Genomic DNA, 19955 nt, shown 5'->3' with positions numbered 1-19955 from the left:
GGGCAGGGAGTTCACGGCCAGCAATATCAGCGTCAATCTGTTCAGTGTGAATGATCCCTGGCTCTTCTCTGTGCTGTGGTGCAGTGGGGTGCCTTCTGTCTCCTCAGATGCCCCCCAGATCCTCAAAAAGGTGCCTTATCCCATCTGGCTCATGGTAAGCACTTCCATTTTTTTTACGTGCAGAAAAAGTGGAACCTCAGGGCTTTAACTTCAGAACACATAGCCTGCCTCACTTGCTCTGCTCAATCTCCCTCCCTCTCTCTCTTCACTGTAGTAAAACAACGATTTCAATTTACACTGTCAACAAGAAAGCCTGGAAACTTCTGTGCAAAAAAAAAAAAAAAAAAAGACAGGAGATCGACAGTATGTGCACCACATACTGTTGTTCCTATCATTTGCTGGTTAGTTAAAATTCAAACCGAGGTGGCAATTCAATTACAGGATTACCGTGAAAAAGTCAGCACTAGGTTACGTATTGTATATAGTGAATGTTTTGCCGATTTTCTCTCTGATACTTACACAAGTAGTAGTTTGCTTTTTTAAACGTTTTCCTTTTTATTTCTTGAATGCTGACTGCCATCTAGTGGTGCTCATTGTGATAACCGCTCTCGTCTCTTCCTCTTGGCAGACTCCAGATGAATACTACCTGATCTGGATAACGACGGATCTTGTTTCTTTTACTATAATAATAGGAATTTTTGTACTCCAAAAGTAAGTACTACCTGTTCTTCTTGTGTCTAACCACTAAAGCTTGGGCCGACATCACATCACCGTATACTACCGAGAATTGCAGTGGCATGCTGTCTTTTAATGCATTCACACAACGAAGACGCTCCCTCTGTACGTGACTGGGTTCGGTCTTGCTGGGCTGATATATGGGCTGATTTCTTAGTGTAATCGGTGCCTCTGGTCCCTCCGTGCTTAACCCTACAGCTGTGCAAGAGGCGTTTCGTGCTAATAATTACCATTGATAATTATGATGATGGACCTGCTTCACCACTTTACATTTGCATAATTTAAATGCAGCGCTGTTCTTGTCAGCTGGTGCCCATAGAGGAAAGAGCTTCATCCTGACCCTCTGTCAGTTTCTCTCTCGTTATTATTTTTGTACTAATAAGCGACTGCAGGGGCCGGTCCCACAATGTTAGCTTCTGTGTCTTCGTGTGTTGTAACAACTTTTTTTTTTTTTCTCTCTCTAAATGTGTAAACTTGTAACATCTATAACTGGAAGTTAACTGTGCCTTACTTGTGTGCGCTAATGCGATTTGTAAGTTGATGAATTCCGTCAAGCTAAAATTCGAATCCAAATGTAACACAAGAAGGAAGAAGATTGCAGTGACGAGAAACATCTGCTTTCTATTCATAATGTCCCTTAACAGATGAGTCTAATTCCTTTACCTCTGTCTCTGAAGTATTCCCTCCAATAAAGAGATTTGACAACAGAATCAAAACCTTATAGCTGCTAATTTCATGGGTACCAATAAAATGGTCTCCTAGCAATTGCAAAAGGCCTGTTTTCTGGGGGGTTTCACACCTTAAATGAAAAGTAATTTTATTTTTGCATTCTCTGTAATAAGCAGTGGATGTGACCTCCTAGTGAGATTTAATTCTAGTCAAGCCTGTCTGCACAGTCATTTGAATCATAGTGATCCCAACAGTTTTAGTGGACAAAGCGCTCTGTGAGAAAAGGCTGTGAGTAAAGGCGCTGATGGGATTGTAAAAATGTTCTCTGTTGGCAGTGAAGTGAGAGCATGTGGTTTTCTTCCAGTTTGTGTTTATTACGTTGCTGCCAAGATCACTTGAATATTCACTGACCTCTTCATGTCCCCCAGAAAATGCTGTTAATTACTGTCTTATTCCAATTAGAAACGCATCCACAGAAAAATGCATACCTTCCGACTTTAATCTTAACCTTTTTTGGTTTCATCTAATGTTTCGCCACTTGGTGTCTGTTCATTTCCTGTTTAAAATCTGGACAGGGGTGCCCCTGCAAGACTTAAAAACAAACAAACGCCTATTTGTAGTGTTTCTGTCGTGGTTGCCTGTCGTGGGTGTCTGTCCGTCCGTCTGTCTGTCTGTGTGCGCTATGCTGAGCTGTGTGCCAGCCATTCCTGGTTGAAGAAACTGACTCTTCTGTTCTCTTTCCACCTTGTTTTGTTCTGTTTTTCCTTTCTGCTCTGACTGATGTGCATGTTCCTCTTCTCTGCTGCATTCTGGCATCTCACAGCTATCACATAATCAGGTAACTGCCACACCTCTCCAGGGCCATGGTGCTTTCCTCCTTTTCTCCAGTTTTTTTCCTGACTTTTTCCTTCTCCCCCTCCCCCCCCCCCCCAGTCTAATTCTCTCTAGTCCTCCTCTTCACCCCATCCTTCCTTTCTTGTCCCTTTTGGTTGTTCTAGTCTGCTCTTCTCCTTGTTTTCAGTCCTTCTTTTGGTCTCTCTCCCTCTTCTCCTTGCTTTCTTCCCCTCCCCTCTCCTCTCGGCTCTTTTTATGTTCAGTCTGTAAGTCCTAACTCTGCCGCCTTCTGTTCACTAACTCGCCTTGCTCTTCTTCCAAAAGCCTCATGTCAGATCGATGTCAAAAGCAAACATTTGTACTTAGATTTAATACACGCAGAGCTGTGACATTCAAATCAAATGGTCAGACACGCACGACAACATGCTCATTAGCCGAAACTTCTACAGTTCGCTTTCTATTAGATAAATCGCACCTCATTCGAGTGGTAGTCGGTGTAAACCATGGGTCTCTGTGACAGAACTGGTAGGACTGAAAGTGTGTGTAGTTAATGCCACTGACTCGGGTCTCCGTAAGTCTTGATGACCTCTTAGTGTTTCCCCAGCAGGAGTCATGGTTGAGCTTTTTAAACTGTTCGTATCAGTTGGTAAACGCAATCGCCCGTTAGGCTGAGCTGTTTGTAAAAGAGCTTGAGAATTCTGAAGGACGTAGAGGAATTTTAATTTTACAGGGAAACGGTAGAGAGTAGACTTAGTTGTGAGCAAGAGCTATAGTAAACTGACATGAGATTGAAAGGATAGTTTGTCTGGATTTATTTCTGCACAAACTCTGGTTTTCAGAGTCTAACTAGGTTGCTGTTTGTTTGATGTACATCTACTAAGGGAGAAATCCTAAAAAAATATAAAAATAAAAGTTTGAGTGGGAGACAAGACCGTGACCACATTTAGAAATTGTCTTTCTGAGTTTTTGTACTCCAAAAGTAAGACCAGGGCCTGCCACGCATAATGTGGTACTTAGTATTGAATAGCCGTTTCGAGCACAAGAGATTTAGAGGATTGAAAGCTGGCAAATTTTAGAACTTGTAATGGTATACGAGGATGTCGGCTAAATGAATGGCTTGATAGACGTTTTCCTTCTCGCTTTCCTTGGCCAGGCACTTCTCTGAAAGTGGTGTATATGCAGATGGCATTCAACGATTTAAAATTCAGCTACACTCGAAGCTCTTATGCAGTTCTTCACACATTTCATGATTATGCAATTCATTTAAAAAGAAAATTGAATACTTGCAACTTGAGCTGTACCTTAGAGAATCATACAAACCTAGGAACATTGTTCGAATTGGTGCATTCAGGTAATGTGTACAGATATGATCAACAATTATAGATTTTTATGTATTTTTGTATAATCGGTCGAAAACAACAACAATCCCTTTGACAACAACGGCTTCAAGCTCACAATTCCATTCCCTGCGGATAGTTTTTAGATCAGATGCCCTTCCTTTAAAATAATGGCCAATACACCGCATGTCCCTGTCAGTAATGCCCTCTGCACTGTGATTTCCCATTGTACTTCTAAAACTGCATGTTATTTGATTTCCCATTATAATTAAATATAATACTAATACTTATACTAATAACTTATTTGTATCTCGTCTGCTGGTGAGCGTTGCGGCAATAATAATAATAATAATAATAATAATAATAATAAAATGAGTATATACAGGTCTTTTGTAAGGATTATTCTTCTATTCTGACAATCGCTCCTGTCACAGCTGATTTTGCGCTACGAAACTTCCTCCGACTCAGGTCTCATACCTATGTCCATTCCCTATAATTATCCCTATCCTGGCTATATTCCTTAAATGTATTTTTTTTTCATGTTAACATTATTATTTACTACTACTGGTAATAATAATACACACAGCTAAAGATTATTAAGATGATCATGATTATTGTTATTCCCTGTGAATTTATGGTTTCTGGATGTGTAGTAATACAATCAGAGTTGTAGTTGTGATGTACCATGGTAGAAAATGAAGTCAAAAGTACTATTAGACCATGGAATTGTGTGGCAAAAACACATTTAAATATAGTGTAGTTTACATAGTAAAATCACAGTTCTGTAGTGTGTAGCATGCTAAAATCAGGGTGTGGTGTGCAGCACTGTGACAAACACACAGTAAAGTGTGTAGAGTGGTGTACGGTGTTAAAAGCATGTTAGTGTTGTGTAGTGTTGTGTACTGTGGTACTGTGCACGTGTGGTGTACTTCGAGTTTAATGTCTCTACCGACAATGTGTGTTGAGATCAAACTGGAACGTTACAAAATGAATGATTGCAAATGTTGCTATTTAAGTATAATGTAAGCTAACATTGGTCTGATGTATATAATTGGGATATAGAGAGAGGCAGACATGAAAGATATATTAGAGACATGGAGACATGAAAGGGATACAGAGCTCTGTGGAAATGAAAAGCTCTGGGTCTCTGCTTTCTAACGAGCTATGAACCAGCCACATGCGATTTTAAAAATGAATGAATAAAGCGGGATTCAATCTCTGGGGGGAGAAATGGGATCAATAGAGATAATAGCAGGTAGGTGAGTGTCCGTGCTACTGTGCGAGTTATGCACATGAACCTCGGAAGTGGTGGGATTACAGTAGGTAGTTTAGTAATCGTGTGTGTAGGCTACAGTACATTAGTGTATTATTAGTGTGTATCAGGGAATCATTTATTAAAGTGTTATAGAGGCCAATGGCGTTCGTAGGGGTCGGGGGTGTTGTATGGGACTGAGTGCAGTCTTTGGCCCATATGGTGTTTTGTTTTTGTGTATACTTACCATACCATATTTTTACCATGTTACTGTGTGTGTGTGTGTGTGTAAAAGTAAATAATTGTACCATGTTACTGCCACATGTATACCATATTTTTACCACTCTATCATGCTTTTACCACACTTGACTGTTAACTGTATTTGTTTACCATGGTAAACCTCTACTTTACCACATGTTTACCATGCTACACCAGACTAGGCTTTGAAGTATATTCCCACAGTACACCACACCACAGAAGTGTTACAGCCTCATATTTTGCTCATGGGGCCCATACAACAGTTGTTTTCTCATGACACTTTTAAGAGGCCTTCTACCAACATATTTCACACTAACCTTCACACCTACAGATGTGTTCATGACACTTTATTTTAGTAATTTGCTTTATCTGGGTATTTGAGTCTCTTTCTACAAAAATGTAATCTATTCATGGATGAACGGCTTATCAGCTCTTTGCAGATCATGCACCCCCCCCCCCACACACATACAATCCTATCCCTCAGATAGTATTACAGGAAGAATAAAATGCATACTGGTCACATTTTGGTAAAGAAGCGATTTACAGTAATGTGAGTGTGCGAGATCCATATGTGATTAAGCTCGTGACAGTTGTGTGCAGGAAGTATCATTTCACCGGACGCATGAGTAGGAATAGGGGGCAGGAGAGGAAGGGTGGTGGGCAGTAGAGAGACCATGTGCGGGTTTTCACTCTGGTCCTGTCGTGTTGCAGGTATCGTCTGGGCAGCATACGCAGCTACAACCCTGAGCAGATAATGCTGAGTGCGGCCGTCAGGAGGTCCAGCCAGGATGTGAAGATCATGAAGGAGAAACTCATCTTTTCAGGTAATAGAAAAAGAGAGAGAATGGAGCCGAACAAAGCTAATTAAAACCACATTACTGCTTTAATCTTCATTTCCAAACGAGGCCTAGATCTCAGTGTGCACACTTGCTGATGTGTGGGAGATCGTATCATCTGCATGGTATTTTTTATTTAGTGCTTCTGAATTTTCTTAAGGTAAACGCCTGTAGCAGCTTCTGCAGTGAGATATTTAACCAGCTTTGCCTCATCCATAAGCACAACTCCAGTCCAAACCCACTTGCCTTTAAATCCCCCTGCATCTTGGTAACAACAGGCTGAGAAGGTGAGTGCATCACCTGGGACTGTCATTACTGGTGTTTATAATCCTGTAGGGACATGTCAGCACAGAGCCACTGGGGCCCCCTTAGCTCCTTCATTTAATATCAGTTTTCCTTCTGTTCCCAAGTCCTTGCTCCTAAAGAATCTTTGTTTTGGGGAATTAGTTGGTGAGTTCACCTTGCATGTGCGGGCCCACACTGGACTGGGTGTCGGTGACTATTAACCAAAATGTGAAGTCATAGTAGATGTTAAAAGAGAGAGAAACTGACTTTTACTTGTATATCTCACTATGTATATCTTTAAAAAGGTATATTCGTCCTGTTTTTGCTGATCCGCCCCTCTCTCTTCTGTCCGTCCAGAAATAAACAACGGCGTGAGCAGCTCGGAGGAGCTCTCGCTGTGCGGGGAGAACGGCTATGATGGGTACACCAACGAAGCCATCACCCCCGTCGACCAGCACGCTCTGAAGATGCGTATTAACTGAGTGGAGACCGCAACACAGAAATCCCTTTTACAAGAACAAGAAAAAACATTTTAACATTTTTTGTTTGTTTGTTTTAACATGGTGTTCAGATCACTAAGAAATGGGATAAAAAAAATTTGTTCTCGCTGAGCTACTGACTGACTGTGACACCACGGGAACATTGTTTCCACCCCACTGCTTTGTACATTTGTAAATACTGTTCCCTTTTTATTGTTCTTGCGTGAGGTAGAGTTAATTATTAAGATTTGTAAACTACAAGCACTTTTCACAGAAAACTGACAAAATCGGTAACCTACTCTCCTCCGTCTGTGTTTGCCGACGAGCCGGACACGTCTCCTGTGTGACTCTTGTGACCTTCAGTGCGGTGGCTTTCACTCCGGCCAATGGCTTGGTAGAAGACATGGCCACCTTATGGATCGTTATTACTTTTTTTGTCTCCTATCCCCATGACAGTGCGAGAATAAGTATACAACCCATATGGCTTAGATTTTAGAAAACCCCCCTTTCTTTATTATTATTTTTTTACCTGGAAAGAATTGTCCTTTCAAATTTTACCTTTGCATACTTCTTGTGCTGTAATGTTGGACATACAGCTCCAGATCCTTATTGGTATGATATTCAGTTTGTGATTAATGAGTCTTTTCATCAAAGTGCAATTTAGCCCATACTGTACATACAGAGAATGATGTGTGAAGACTGTAGCAAAAAGCACTGGAGCACTTCATAGAAACTGAAAACAGTTTGTAAGACTCAGTGTTAATAGTTCATCTTGTTCCCGTGCACAAAAATAAAAATAAGTAAACCATGGACGTTGCACTTTGGTGCAGAGATTCTGCAAAATCTGCCTCAATGAACATCATTGTCTTCTTCGTGGTAATGTGAAGTGATATCATATGAGACTCTTTTGTTCTTCTTGGAGTTTTACTTCTAGTTTATAGTGTGTATGGTTCTAAGAGCCCTGTGTGCCTGATTTGATGTAGCATGCTACAGAAGAGATGGTTTAACCTGCATAAATAGTCGAGAAAATCAGAATCTCTAGGGAAACAACGGTGATGTATTCATGATATCTGACAATCAGTTCTCTACATCGTTATTAGACTCTTCAGTGTGATTGCATTTTCAAAGTGAGCAAGACTTCTGATGTGTTTCAGGGTTTGCTTTTTGATGAGGTCACATTCGACATCCAGGAAGTGAAGTGAAGGTAAAGATTATGGCATTTAATTAAAAGGGGAATGCAACCTCAACAACTGAATTGCCAAAGAAGTCTGAAAATCAAAAGTACTTGTTAGACCTTCTAAGAAACCAACACTGCGATAGATGTAGGGTATTTAACTGAACTTTGTTGCGTAAGCCATCTAGTGGAACAAAACCGAGTTCAATAAAGGTATCAAAGTAATTCTACTCATTGTTGCTTTATTTATTTTTTAATTTGTTGTCAGGAAAAAAGCAATGACACTTTTGCCACCAAAGGGATTTTCTTTGTTGTATTTTACAGGTATGGTTAATATTAGATGATTTACGATGCCCAGCAAAAGCCTGAAAGCCTTTGTAGAGCATAGTGGCGGCCCCTCCACACTTTCCTGCACATCTACCAAACAAATCGGAGCGTCATGTTTGAAATGTTTTTAAATCCACCATAGTTCATGTGGTTTCTTTATTTGAAGGCATAGAGCTTTGTCATCTGCTGTAACTGCTAGTTTCCATTACTGTGTTTTTGTGTTGTGGTTTTAAAACCCTGCCAGGGAAACATTCCCATTTTAGATTTTATACAGTTTATACAGTATTCGGCCAGCTTTACCAGTCCTCCATCCCCCTCTTTGGAGTTCTGAAAACCTGCATTTAATGACGTTGTCTACTCACACATGACCTCGGTTTCCTTCAGCGCTGCTTTAGGAATGTAATCCATACCTTTCCAGTTGAGCTGTTGAAGTTATGGATTCGTGTACAGATCTTGGCCAGGGATGGTTTGTATCCTATTTCCATGTGCTTGACTTTGCATTAAAAGCTTTCAGACTCTTGTATTGCTGAGGGTGTGTGGAGATTAACAAGTCTTCACTGTTCTTGTACAATATAATATATGGTGTGCTTGTGGTTCGTATTTTGGAGCTGAGTAACAATGTGCTGGCAACATTACAAGATAGTGTACAGGAATTGGGTATTTATTATTATTATTTTTTTTATCATTTTAATACATTTCCCTGCATTTCAGGCTATATAAGAAACTACATGTTTGCCTGTATAGCCTGAAATATAGTGTCTCTGTGTGTGTATATAGGTATAATAAAATTAATAAATTATGCTCCACTTACCTGGAGCCACATCTAGACACTAGCAGTGTAATTAATTTTAATGAAAGGGAAATGTTGACCATGGATTTTAAATGTAAAGGAGATTACAAATGTATGTGTTGGGAGTCCGGTTTCTTCGTTTTTGAGTCAGGGTAGACAAAAAATAGATTCCTTTTTATTTTCTTCCAATTTGGCATTATCTGAATTAAACGGGTCAATACACAATTATTTCTATAATTTACTGGGGGTTCTGGGTTGAGTTGGTTTCTTAATTTGTCCAGCACACGAAGTGTAAATATACCTTGCCAGGTGCTAGTGGGGAGGCATGGGAACATTGTAGCTGTATTTGCACTCTGAACAAGAAACACGGTTTAATCTTAACGAGTGTCCTCTGTTAAGTGTGATTTACATATTGACTCATAGTTTCCAGCTGAGATGAAGGTCATCTGAGCTAATGCTGAACTATTCTTGTTACTGCCAAGAGTTATGAACATTAAAAAAGCTGAACAGAAAATGCTTGTTGTCCTTCAGCACCTGCAGAAGTAACTTGCCAATTTACATAGTGACAGACGGCAACTTTCAGATCAAGGAATTTGCCACTTTATTGGTTCATCTTCAACATTAATGCCAGATAACCGGAGATATGGATTAATCATGAGTACAAATCACTACATAAACCAGTATTTCACTCTGTATAGACTTGAGATTCTTGTGTCCGTCAGTATGAATTTGTAGCCCTGACTGGCTGGCTGTTTGCATGAAGCCAGGACTCTCAGAGCAGGTGCAGTTAGATTCGGTGAGATCCGGCTGAATAATTGAGTGGAAAAGCCTAAAAACAATATGAATAAATCAATGTTGAACAAGTATCTATTCTCTTAAATGGGTGTTATTTGTATTCAGTATTTCCCTAACTTTCAGAACTTTTTCACAGTGCAGTTTTATATTTATATATTTTCTTTTTTGTTATGTGAATGCTTTTTTGTGATATCAATGTGTGCAATAAATTATTTTCCAATTTGAGTTTTGAAACTTTACTCTAGCATCTAGTACTTCATGGCTTTAAGGATGGTGGATATCAGTGTTTTTGATCTGGCCACCTGACAGACACACTAACTACTGTGGGGAGGGCCCAGATGTTGGCCACTGCCTACAGCACCGGTGAATTAAATCCTCGAACAATTTGCTAAGGTTTCAGGACCAAACCAGATCATATAGTGCAAGAAAGGGAAGTGAATGTATTTGTACATTTGGTGTCCATCAATTAAACCTTTTATTTCTGAAATGAGTAAATTATTTGCTAGGAAAGTAACTTTATCTCATCTCTATGCACATTCAAAGTTTGTTCCTAGATTTGCCAAAAACTAGACTGTGAGGATAAGTCTTCACAGAGCAGGTAAAAGTAATGAATACAAAAATATAACCGCCAAACTGGTACAAAAAAGAAATCTGGTTTAATATTGACTTTCATGAAAAAGTAGTACAGCTGTCAAACCTTACAGTTCATTTACAGGCATTGTGGAATTGAATGTTCAGTTAATTGACCTACAAAGCTTTTTGCAATCAAAACAACACAATTGTACTTCTCAAAGAAAAAATATATTATCTCCTCTTCATATATTATTCTCTATGTAATATTGAATTTTTCATTGCACTAGAGATACAGTACTTCATACTGGCTGAACAGTATTTTGAGCACATTGGGGAATGTTACCTCCTGTCCCTTTTACTGTGCAGTTATGCACATCAGAGTTTATTAACAACACCCTTGACAATCGGACTCTTTGAATCTGACCCTTTTCATTTGAGTCTTTAGCCTTCAGGTTTCTCTACACTTGGCTGGAATGTCTTTTGATAAATGGAAAATGTCGTCACAATGCAGCCAAAGTGAGACACTAATTGCCACTGAAATTCACTAAATTTGATCCCATCTGTACAGAGGAACCTGGATATCTTTTCTCCAGCTGCCAAATTCAGTTTTTCACCTTCGAGAACTTTCAGTGTTGCCTTTGGAGGAAATATTTCATATTTATACATGATAGTACATTGGAGAGAAACTAAAATGTAAAATAAATAGTTCTGCATTTTGCAGAGAATCCTGGTCCATAAATACATTCACATTCCCTCAAAATCATGTAAACTCTGTTTTGATCTCGGTGGTGGTAAAGCCACCACTTTTTATACCAAGAAAATAAAATTAAAACTCTGTCACAAACAAAAAAGTGAAATTATCCACGTATTGTTTAAACTGACTGCAGAATTTCCAATGTGGCCCCTATAGCCAGTTTACACTATACAATTTGCTTCAATACAGGATCATTTCCCTTTTTTGTGTTTTTCAATCCTCTCTCCGGTGACCGTGTTATACTATAAGGTATTCTATTCTTAAACACAGGATTAATTCATTTGCTGCAAAGTACACAGACAAGTTTCTGTTTAACCCTTTCAAAGGTCAACATTCATTTTAAATCATGAACGCAAAATGTGCCCAGTGCAATTTGTAAAGCATCACAAGTACCAAGATGGTCAAGCAGTTCACTTTTCAGGAAAGGCACAACTAAATGTATGAGGAGCAGGGGAAGAAATGACACCCACATTTAAAAGACACCTCTTAAAATGTCTCAGTTTCCTGCAGGCAATTAAATAGTTTTTGTCCCTCGCTCAACACCACCACCAACTCGTCCAAAGTAGCAATTCAAAGTGTTTTAGCAGGTGTCTGTAAATTGTATGAAACATCTTGACTTCATTTCGGTCTCCTCTTCCTGAGCAGTTTCCTAATCTATACCTTGGACAGATTAGTTCCTCAAACCCTTAACCATAAAGCAATAGTTATTTTTATTTAGAATCAAAACTAGCTGGGTTTCAGTTGTTATTGACCATCTGGCAGAATGTTTCAGTAAACATTACAGCTGAGCTTGTTTTTTTTGTTGTTTTCTTTTAGTCAATCAACCATTTGTTCCTCTGATATTCGCTGTAAATAAGGAGGACTTTTCTTCTCCCCGATGAGGACTTAACTAAAAACGGGAACACAAGCATTCAAAATTGCAGGTCTGTTAATGAAACACACTGTGCGCCAAGGGAGCAGTGGGAGTGAATGTGAAAATGCAACGCCATTCAGATCAGTCTCTGACATATGTTCTGAACACTTCGAGACTGAGATGGACAGAAAGTGTAGATATGATCCTTAGGCTAGTCTGGCAAGAAGAATGTTTTTTGTTGTTGGTTGATTTTTCCCATTTTTAATGAAAAAATAAATGTTACACAAAATAACACCATTGTTTTTTAATTAGGAATCAATCGAAGTTCGTCTTCTGTAAGTGCCTGTTGGGAATCTCGATAGCGCTGACCTGCAAAGGCCAGGAGCCACCCATGATCCCTGCCTGGATGGCCACGCCAGTCACCACCGCCAGATCCGGGTCCACGGAGGTGTTTGGGTCCTTCCCGAAATACTCGCTGATGATCTGGCGAATGCGGGGGATCCTCGTTGATCCGCCAACCAACACGATCTCGTCCACCTCCGCCTTGGCCAGCTGGCCCTCCCTCAGCACCTCCTCGATTGGAATGAGGATTTTCTGGAAGAGGTCGGCGTTCAGCTCCTCGAACAGCTCTCTGGTGATCACCTCCTGGAACTGCACGCCCTGGGGCTCCCCCTGGGGCCCCCGCGGCTCCAGGCTCAGGGCAGTGCTGAACAAGTAGCTGGGCTGGAGGGTCAGATTGAGCTTGGCCTGCTCCACGGCCTGCCGCAGACGGTGGATGTCTTCCTTGCGCGAGGGAAGGACCCCGTACTGCTGTTGGACTCGCTCCAATATGTGCTGCAGAAGCCGCTGGTTGAAGTCCTGGCCCCCCAGCTTATTATTCCCTGAGCCATAAAGAAAACGATAAAGCAGGTCAGTCAAGAGCAAAATATCACAACTAAATGTAGGTAAAGCAGAGGTTTGACTACAATTCAGTGAAGCCACCTGAAACGGAGACCATTCTCACAGATTTTTGTCTTCTGGTTTTATTTGTTTTGGTCATAGAAAGCTACAGATCAATTACCCAACCCCAACCTACAGAAGATGAAAGGAAGTCTTACCTGCCATGGCCCTGGTTAGAAACATGCCTCCCCGTTTGTTCAATAAGGAGACATCCAAGGTTCCTCCCCCCAGGTCGACCACCAGCACATTGAAGACGTCCGCCTTGTGCAGCCCATAGGCCATAGCTGCTGCCGTCGGCTCATTGATCACCCGCAGGATGTCCAGACCTGAGAGCACCAGACAAGGCCGGTAAATATTGGATAAACAATTAGAGCAAACACAGGCCAGAATCTAAAACAGCTTTCAGAATGATGAGATATCTTGGTAATTGAATGAATTGTACTTATGCTTTTCAAAGACCATTTTGATAAGAAGTCCAAGTATTGGTTTGAAAGCAGAAACAACTACACACTGAGAACCATTACCGGGAGCCCTAGAACTACGGACGACGATCATCAGGGAAATGCTTATTGTGCAACCACAGGAGTGTCACATACTGAGTCCGTTTTCTTCAATACAAGGGCTCGATGAAATCCGAGACGTTACCTGCCAGATTGGCTGCCCTGATTGTGTAGTTTCTTTGTCTCTCGTCGAACTCCGCCGGCACAGAGATGACGGCCTTGGAGATAGGCACTCCCAGGTGCCTCTCTGCCATCTTCCTCATTTTCAGGAGGAGGCGGGAGCCAATGAACTCCGGGCTGACAGTGAACGTCCGATTGGTCGTTATTGAAAACTCTGCACTCCCGTTGTCATATACAACCTGGAAGAAAGAAACCACATGGTACAACCACCAGAGCTACAGCTTTTTTCACAAGCTTATCTATGATTTATCTAACGATTTCTAACTGTCCGTCTTGGCAATGAAGGGTTCCATCCTCTCTGTTACAAGGACTTAAGAGTTAAGAAACATGCCCAATGTACCTTAAACTGGTATCTGGCACTTTCCTGAGCCAACTCTTCGGGTTTAAAAAGCTTCCCTATGAATCTTTTGGCATCGTAGATGGTGTTGTAAGGATTGGCGTCGGCCAGTTCCTGTCCATCATAGCCCACGTTGATGTCAGAGGCAGTGAAGGACACCACACTTGGGAGGCTCTTCCTCCCGTCCTCATCACCAATCACCTCCACATCCCCCACGCCGGGATGGAAGACCCCCACAGAGCAGAAGGTGGTGCCCAGGTCCAGACCGATGACTTTGGGCTTAGGGTGAGGCAAGTACTGTTGACCCAAATAACCAGCCAGCAAAAGAGCTAGGACAGCCGAGCCTGCAACACATTTAAGTAAAAAAGAAAAGAGGGGGGACATCATTAAAACCGTTATTTTGATTTGCATTAGTAGTTATGAGACATGAACCTGGTTCTTAAAAAAAAAAAAAAAAATCAGTTGTCATTTAGGGCTGTTTCAAAGGGAAACCTACTGAGGAAGTGTTACTAAGCAGCTGGAAGATTTTAATCCATGAGCGATGAGCATCTCTGGCGCCTCGTCTTTCACAATGTCTTGCTTACTCCGTGGACATGCCTGGTCCCGCAAACGCAGCTAAAGATGCAGGACAATGATGCATCCACGCTGGGGCAACAGGGAGGCAATATTCCAGCAAAGTCATATGTATAACGTCATACATATGGATATCGGCATACCTGTGCCTGGGTTACATCGTGATCACTGCGTAACTTTGTCCAGCTGTCTGTGAGTTTGTCATTCTCGATGATCTCTGACGTGCTTGTGTTGTTGATTGTAAATATAATCATCCCAGTGACTAAATAATGACACGACGTTGAGAAGACTGAAATGATCATGAGCCCGTGTCAACGGAGACAGATCGCCTGTGCATTACAATACCAGCAGCCGACTAACCGATCCCATACAGATACAGTGCTGGTAATGGTCAAAGTGTGTCGTCCGTGTTTTAAGAAAAATAAGACTTATCTTACCAAGTATGGACATTTCCCCGGCCATCCTCTCCAATACACTTCTGAATATCCAAACCCGTTTAAGAAAAGCCCCTACACTTGCGTTACCGGGTTGATTTCTAAAGCGATGACTGTACCTTAGCCATTACAACATTGAGTCCTTCCCTGGAGTTGCTGGATATTGTAGTCTTGTATTTTGTCCACTGCTTTATTCCTATACGCTGTTAGACTGCAATTAAACACCAATTCCCACAAGCCACTAGACATGAAGCGCGCATGAGCCTAGCACGCATGCGCGGCTCTCACCCACTTGCTGGAGGCTGAACGTAGGAAGCGCTGCGTACTGTCATGGCGTTTGACACCGTCAGAGCTGCTTATTTAATCAAATACATTTTATTAAAACCCTATGTATTTCCTTGCAATTAATAAAGATATGCCCCTCCATACCTTTGAATCCACCCTGTGTATTGCCTTTTTTTAAATAATAAAAACAAAATGATACTTACAAACCCATATAATTATTATAATTACTAATATTTAGTCTATTGCAGATTCTCCAGACACGTGTCCCACGAGTTTTGAAATAAATCATATTAAGCTCGGGGTATTTATGTATGTATGTTTTGTTTCCGACGGTATAGATTTTTATTCTATATAAGAAGTAAGATAAAGATCAAACAAGACTAAGGTATGTGTTTTGTAAACTTTCCTTTAGGTGGCAGCAATGCACAGTTTATATTTGTATTTTTTGTTTTAGGTCAGCACTACCGTATAAACTAATATCTCTTGGGCAGTATTGAAAGCATTCAGTTGGACTTAAGGGCCACAACTTTATTATAATACACATATTCTGCCACTCAGTCTAATTTGCAATGCACAAGTAAAGATTAGTATAGCAATTTCTTTATATACTTTTGAATGATCGGTTTCTCTACTGGGAACAGTACAAATTCATATAAAGCTACACCCAGTTGAGTTCAGTAGATACACTACCCATACCTTAGTGGTAGTTTTATGGTGATTCTAGCACAAACCATAACCTGTATCAAAATGTAGCTCTAATTGAATCATTGATTTTCTTTACAAAGGTTAGTTATATTAATTGAAATAATACACTGAAAACATCCTAAATGCAACTAATACAATTTCTACCTTCATCTGTATCCCCTAATTTAAATGTACCATTGCCATTGGTGATCAGGCCACTTTCCTCTCCTCTCTCTCTCTAGTCTTGTATATTTTAACTGTCACACTAAGCAAAATCTTAGATCCCTATACCCAGTACAAAATGTCCACCAAAACAGAATGAAACCGCTTTAAAGCTCGCTGAATAAGAGAGGAAATGTAAAACGAGCTATTTAATGTCACAATCTCAGGATGTGGTTATTGCCTTAACTGCTCTTTATCATTGCGTGTTTTCCGACACACATTAAGTAGCTCGTCGTCTAGGATTGTTGCATTTCCTTTTTTTTTTCTGATGTTGTGTTGTTGGTCTCCAACAAGTGTGTGTTGCCATGTTCATGTATGAATTGATGTCAATCATATATCTGTGATGCTTTTTAATTTGTATTTAAAAGGTGTTACCCATATACTAGCTCTTTTAATCAACATAAGAAATGACATTCTCCACAGTCGCAAACCACATTTTTAAAATATTCTGCTCTGTTGGACAGAAAACGTTCCACACTAATGATTAAAAATAGCTTAACATCAATTTCATTAAAATAGTACTTTTGTGTGCGGGGGTGGTGGTGGGTGGGACAGAACACCCTGTCATTGTCACTCGGCACATTCATGTGACTTGTTTTGACACAACCAGCTGCATAATGAAGTTTAAGAACTGCCTTGTATCTTTAAAAAAAGAAAACCTTTATTTCATTTCAACAATAATCCACGGAATGGTAAAAATAGAATAGTGTAAATAAGGATATATTGTAGGTACATCAACATAAATAATCATTTCAATTCACAAAGGACTTCTCTATCTTTTACATCATACAATTTCTATTACACTCACATATTTACAATATAACTTTGGGAATGTCAAGACTTTTTTTTACAACTGTCTTGTGTTAAAACTGATAGCAGCAGATACCAAAAGAGTTCTCGACGCTGCTAGTTTTCTGGCCCCACTACCGTGTACCTTGCATCTACCTTGCATCAGAGCTTCGCAAGCAAGGAGAAGGGTGGCCACCTACAGCATACAGAATGGAAATAAATAAAATGATCACTTAGACAAGTAAAGATAGTGTAGATGCAGCGCTTTTAGATGAAAAGGGGGGGAAGCACATATTTGTATTATAGTTGATCCAAGAATATTTACAGTCTTAACTCAGTACAACTATATAAAGTGATGGAAATAAAGTGCAGTAGTTAGGTCTGGGCAGGGACGTTAATTGCAAGGTCTGTCTGGCTTTCATCTTCCGTGTCGTCTTTGCTGGTGTCTGGGCACTCTGTTGTTATGTAACACCCTGAGTCTCTGGGACATTCGTTAAGGGGTTCCTGATCCACCTTCAGGTTATCGGATGGGGACCGAGGTTCCTGGAGAATCCCACTCTCCGGGTCATTTTCATCTGCAAAACACAATCCACACACTCAGACACAGAAGCAGACACCCCCTCGTACTGGTACACACAGTTGCCATTCTTGAAATAGAGACTTAATTATAAAGGGAATACTGCTGACTAATTCATCTTGTAAGTCATGCCCGTGATAGGATTGTAGTTAATGGTTTAGCCTATATTGGGTAACAGGGATTCTTTTATTCTTATTTTACCCTGTGGATTAACTTGTTAAACAATACAACAGCTTGTTTTCCAGTCAGCCAATTAAAAAGGTTTTTGTTTTTTTAATTCATTTGTTCTTTCGAGTGTATAATTAAATAACTAAAGCAGCCTGGAGTGGATAACAATTTCCAATCTTGGTCAAGTCAAGCCATTAAAATGTTTTTTTTTTTTTTTTAAATCAACTACAGATAAAGATTCCCAGAAATAGCTACCATTAAATGGGGAAGTTGCACAATACTACAAAATTAAGTAGATTACAAAGCAAACATAAATAAAAGAGGAAAGGAATGTGCCATATTTGATTTCACATGGAAAAAAGATTCACATCCTATTTTAAATATATATATGTGTATACAAACATATAAATGTACTTTTTAATTTTGTTTTATACATGCTAGTAAGTTAGTCAAACCGATAACCTCTAAGGAGTTTGTTTTGCTTGTTTTGTGTTCAGGTCAATGTAGCCTCCTTATCCAGCAGAATTCAAGTCCTATACAGTACACACTTTTATATGTGAAGATTATTTTAATAATAAACAAATAAACTTCAAATTTCACAGTATTACGTAGGTAATGACTATTCCCACTCATATTTAAATGTAATTTTCCATTCAGCCTCTGAACACTTTCCTTGAGGTACAGAAGTAGTTCCAACCAGATAAGTCATATCTTTACAAGGACCAGAATATGCTTTTGAAACCTTCTATCCCCTAGTAATGTCACCAAATTAAAACGCTGATCACAGCTCATTAAAACCACAGCCTGCCGAAACTTCATTTTCAGCTTCATCAGCACTAATGCGACTGATGTGTTTTTTTTTGTTTTTTTTGTTTTTTTATATGAAACTAAACACAACCAAATTTTCAACTATTTATACACATGCTTTTTTTTGGGGGGTTAAACTCACTTTCCAAGTCCAGCAGGAACTCTGTTGCGGCCAGCAGCCGGGCCCTGTGCTCTGGGTCGGTTACATTCAGTTCAATCAGGTGATTTTCCTTTAAATCTTTGAGGTCTTCCACATTCTGATAGCCATTGAGGAGCAGCGAGGAGGTGTATTCCTGTCACAAATTGAAACCATTTAAGACAAGGAAGCAACAGCCCTCTAAGCTATAAAGGCACGTTACAACAATAAAATATATCACACCTATATGCAGGCATTTTCTGTAATAGATCCATTTATTTTCAGTTCTATCAGATTGCTTGGAAAGGTTAAATGCTACAATAAAGTAAGAAGAAGGCCCTGTCATTTAGTGAGGAGCTATCAATGAAGTCACAGATATGGACAGCCTTAATCTTTAATTCAACTTTATATTCATGTTTCATATTTGATTATTGTTATTCCTCATTCAGGTTATGCTCTATATACTGAGATGTGTGTTTTTTTATGTATGTGGCAATGTTTATTGCACAGGTCCCTATGTGTGCATAGTGATGTAATGCTTACGTCATTCGTTTAACAAAACGTATTTCCTCACATGGCAGTGTCGACGCAGTCTCGATGAAGTAGGCTTCTAGCTGATTTTTCTAGTTCATTCAGCAATAGGACCTGGGCTGATCTAAGAGACGAGCCTCACCTCTAAATGAATGCGCTCCAACAGCTCCTGCAGGGTTTTGGGTCGGGGGCGCTTGCTTCTCCTGCGAGGTCTGATCTTGCGGGTCTCCACCTCCTTCTCCATCAGAATGTCAACATAGATGAATTTGAAGTTTCCAATTTTGCTGTTAAGCATGCCAGTCCATATTCCCATGGGTGGTTTGCTGATTATGTCAATCACATCTCCAATCTTGGAGGAAAAAGTTAAAAATCGGGACATTTTAAAAACTGTGAGAAACTGAAGGTGTCAGGGAGTTGGTTTTGCATCCAGGAAACTTTACATTATGAGTCAATTTCCTATGATATTTCTCTTATAGTAAGCTGTAAGCTACAGTCATCCTCCTAAGTTACGCCGTAATTGGTTTTGAGACAGGCGATGTTAGTCGAGACAACGTAAGTCGAGACTGATTTTTGCATAAACGCAACGTTAAAATGGGGAGGGTGGTTCCAGACAATCAATTTTGACCAAGAAACAAATATATATTTATACTTAAGGAAAAATTTGAAAAAATATGGAATCTGACAACTTACAATGTAAGGAGGAGGAGACACTTAAGCTCAAACTGTAAACTTAAACAGTTCCTATTGGAGGCCATCGTGAAAACGGTAACCCATTAAATTAACCGTAAAAAAAAAAAAAAAATGAGAGCAGGGAGGTGATTTCGCTGACTGCAGACTGAAGC

General features: G+C 40.0%; 3 protein-coding genes across 6 annotated transcripts in view; 1 reads left to right on the top strand and 2 right to left on the bottom strand.

The window, feature by feature from the left end:
- gdpd5b (glycerophosphodiester phosphodiesterase domain containing 5b) overlaps nucleotides 1-9996 on the top strand; it is a 61053-nt gene extending 51057 nt beyond the window's left edge. For both annotated transcript variants that reach the window (XM_066699563.1, XM_066699564.1), the window contains 4 exons: nucleotides 7-154; nucleotides 629-711; nucleotides 5797-5909; nucleotides 6564-9996. In XM_066699563.1, coding sequence (XP_066555660.1) covers nucleotides 7-154; nucleotides 629-711; nucleotides 5797-5909; nucleotides 6564-6688 — 469 coding nt within the window. In that variant the 3' untranslated portion in view covers nucleotides 6689-9996. The remainder of the gene's footprint in view (nucleotides 1-6; nucleotides 155-628; nucleotides 712-5796; nucleotides 5910-6563) is intronic.
- Nucleotides 9997-10408: 412 nt separating this feature from the next.
- On the bottom strand, nucleotides 10409-15061 carry hspa13 (heat shock protein 70 family, member 13). Its single transcript, XM_066699566.1, has 5 exons — nucleotides 14918-15061; nucleotides 13911-14251; nucleotides 13536-13749; nucleotides 13049-13216; nucleotides 10409-12832 (listed from the first exon to the last, which is right to left on the bottom strand). The coding sequence occupies exons 1-5, from the start codon at nucleotides 14940-14942 to the stop codon at nucleotides 12267-12269; spliced, it is 1314 nt and encodes a 437-aa protein (XP_066555663.1). The 5' UTR covers nucleotides 14943-15061; the 3' UTR covers nucleotides 10409-12266.
- A 1680-nt stretch (nucleotides 15062-16741) lies between these two features.
- Nucleotides 16742-19955, bottom strand: part of LOC136746794 (SAM domain-containing protein SAMSN-1) — a 31206-nt gene continuing 27992 nt past the window's right edge. For all 3 annotated transcript variants that reach the window (XM_066699560.1, XM_066699561.1, XM_066699562.1), the window contains 3 exons: nucleotides 19256-19462; nucleotides 18589-18739; nucleotides 16742-17469 (listed from right to left, as the gene is read on the bottom strand). In XM_066699560.1, the coding sequence (XP_066555657.1) occupies nucleotides 17270-17469; nucleotides 18589-18739; nucleotides 19256-19462 (558 nt within the window). In that variant the 3' untranslated portion in view covers nucleotides 16742-17269. The remainder of the gene's footprint in view (nucleotides 17470-18588; nucleotides 18740-19255; nucleotides 19463-19955) is intronic.

Source organism: Amia ocellicauda, chromosome 3 (assembly GCF_036373705.1).
Source record: "Amia ocellicauda isolate fAmiCal2 chromosome 3, fAmiCal2.hap1, whole genome shotgun sequence".
Taxonomy (NCBI): Eukaryota; Metazoa; Chordata; class Actinopteri; order Amiiformes; family Amiidae; genus Amia; species Amia ocellicauda.
Note: the sequence above shows the minus strand (reverse complement) of the source record. Positions and strands in the feature narration are given on the sequence as shown.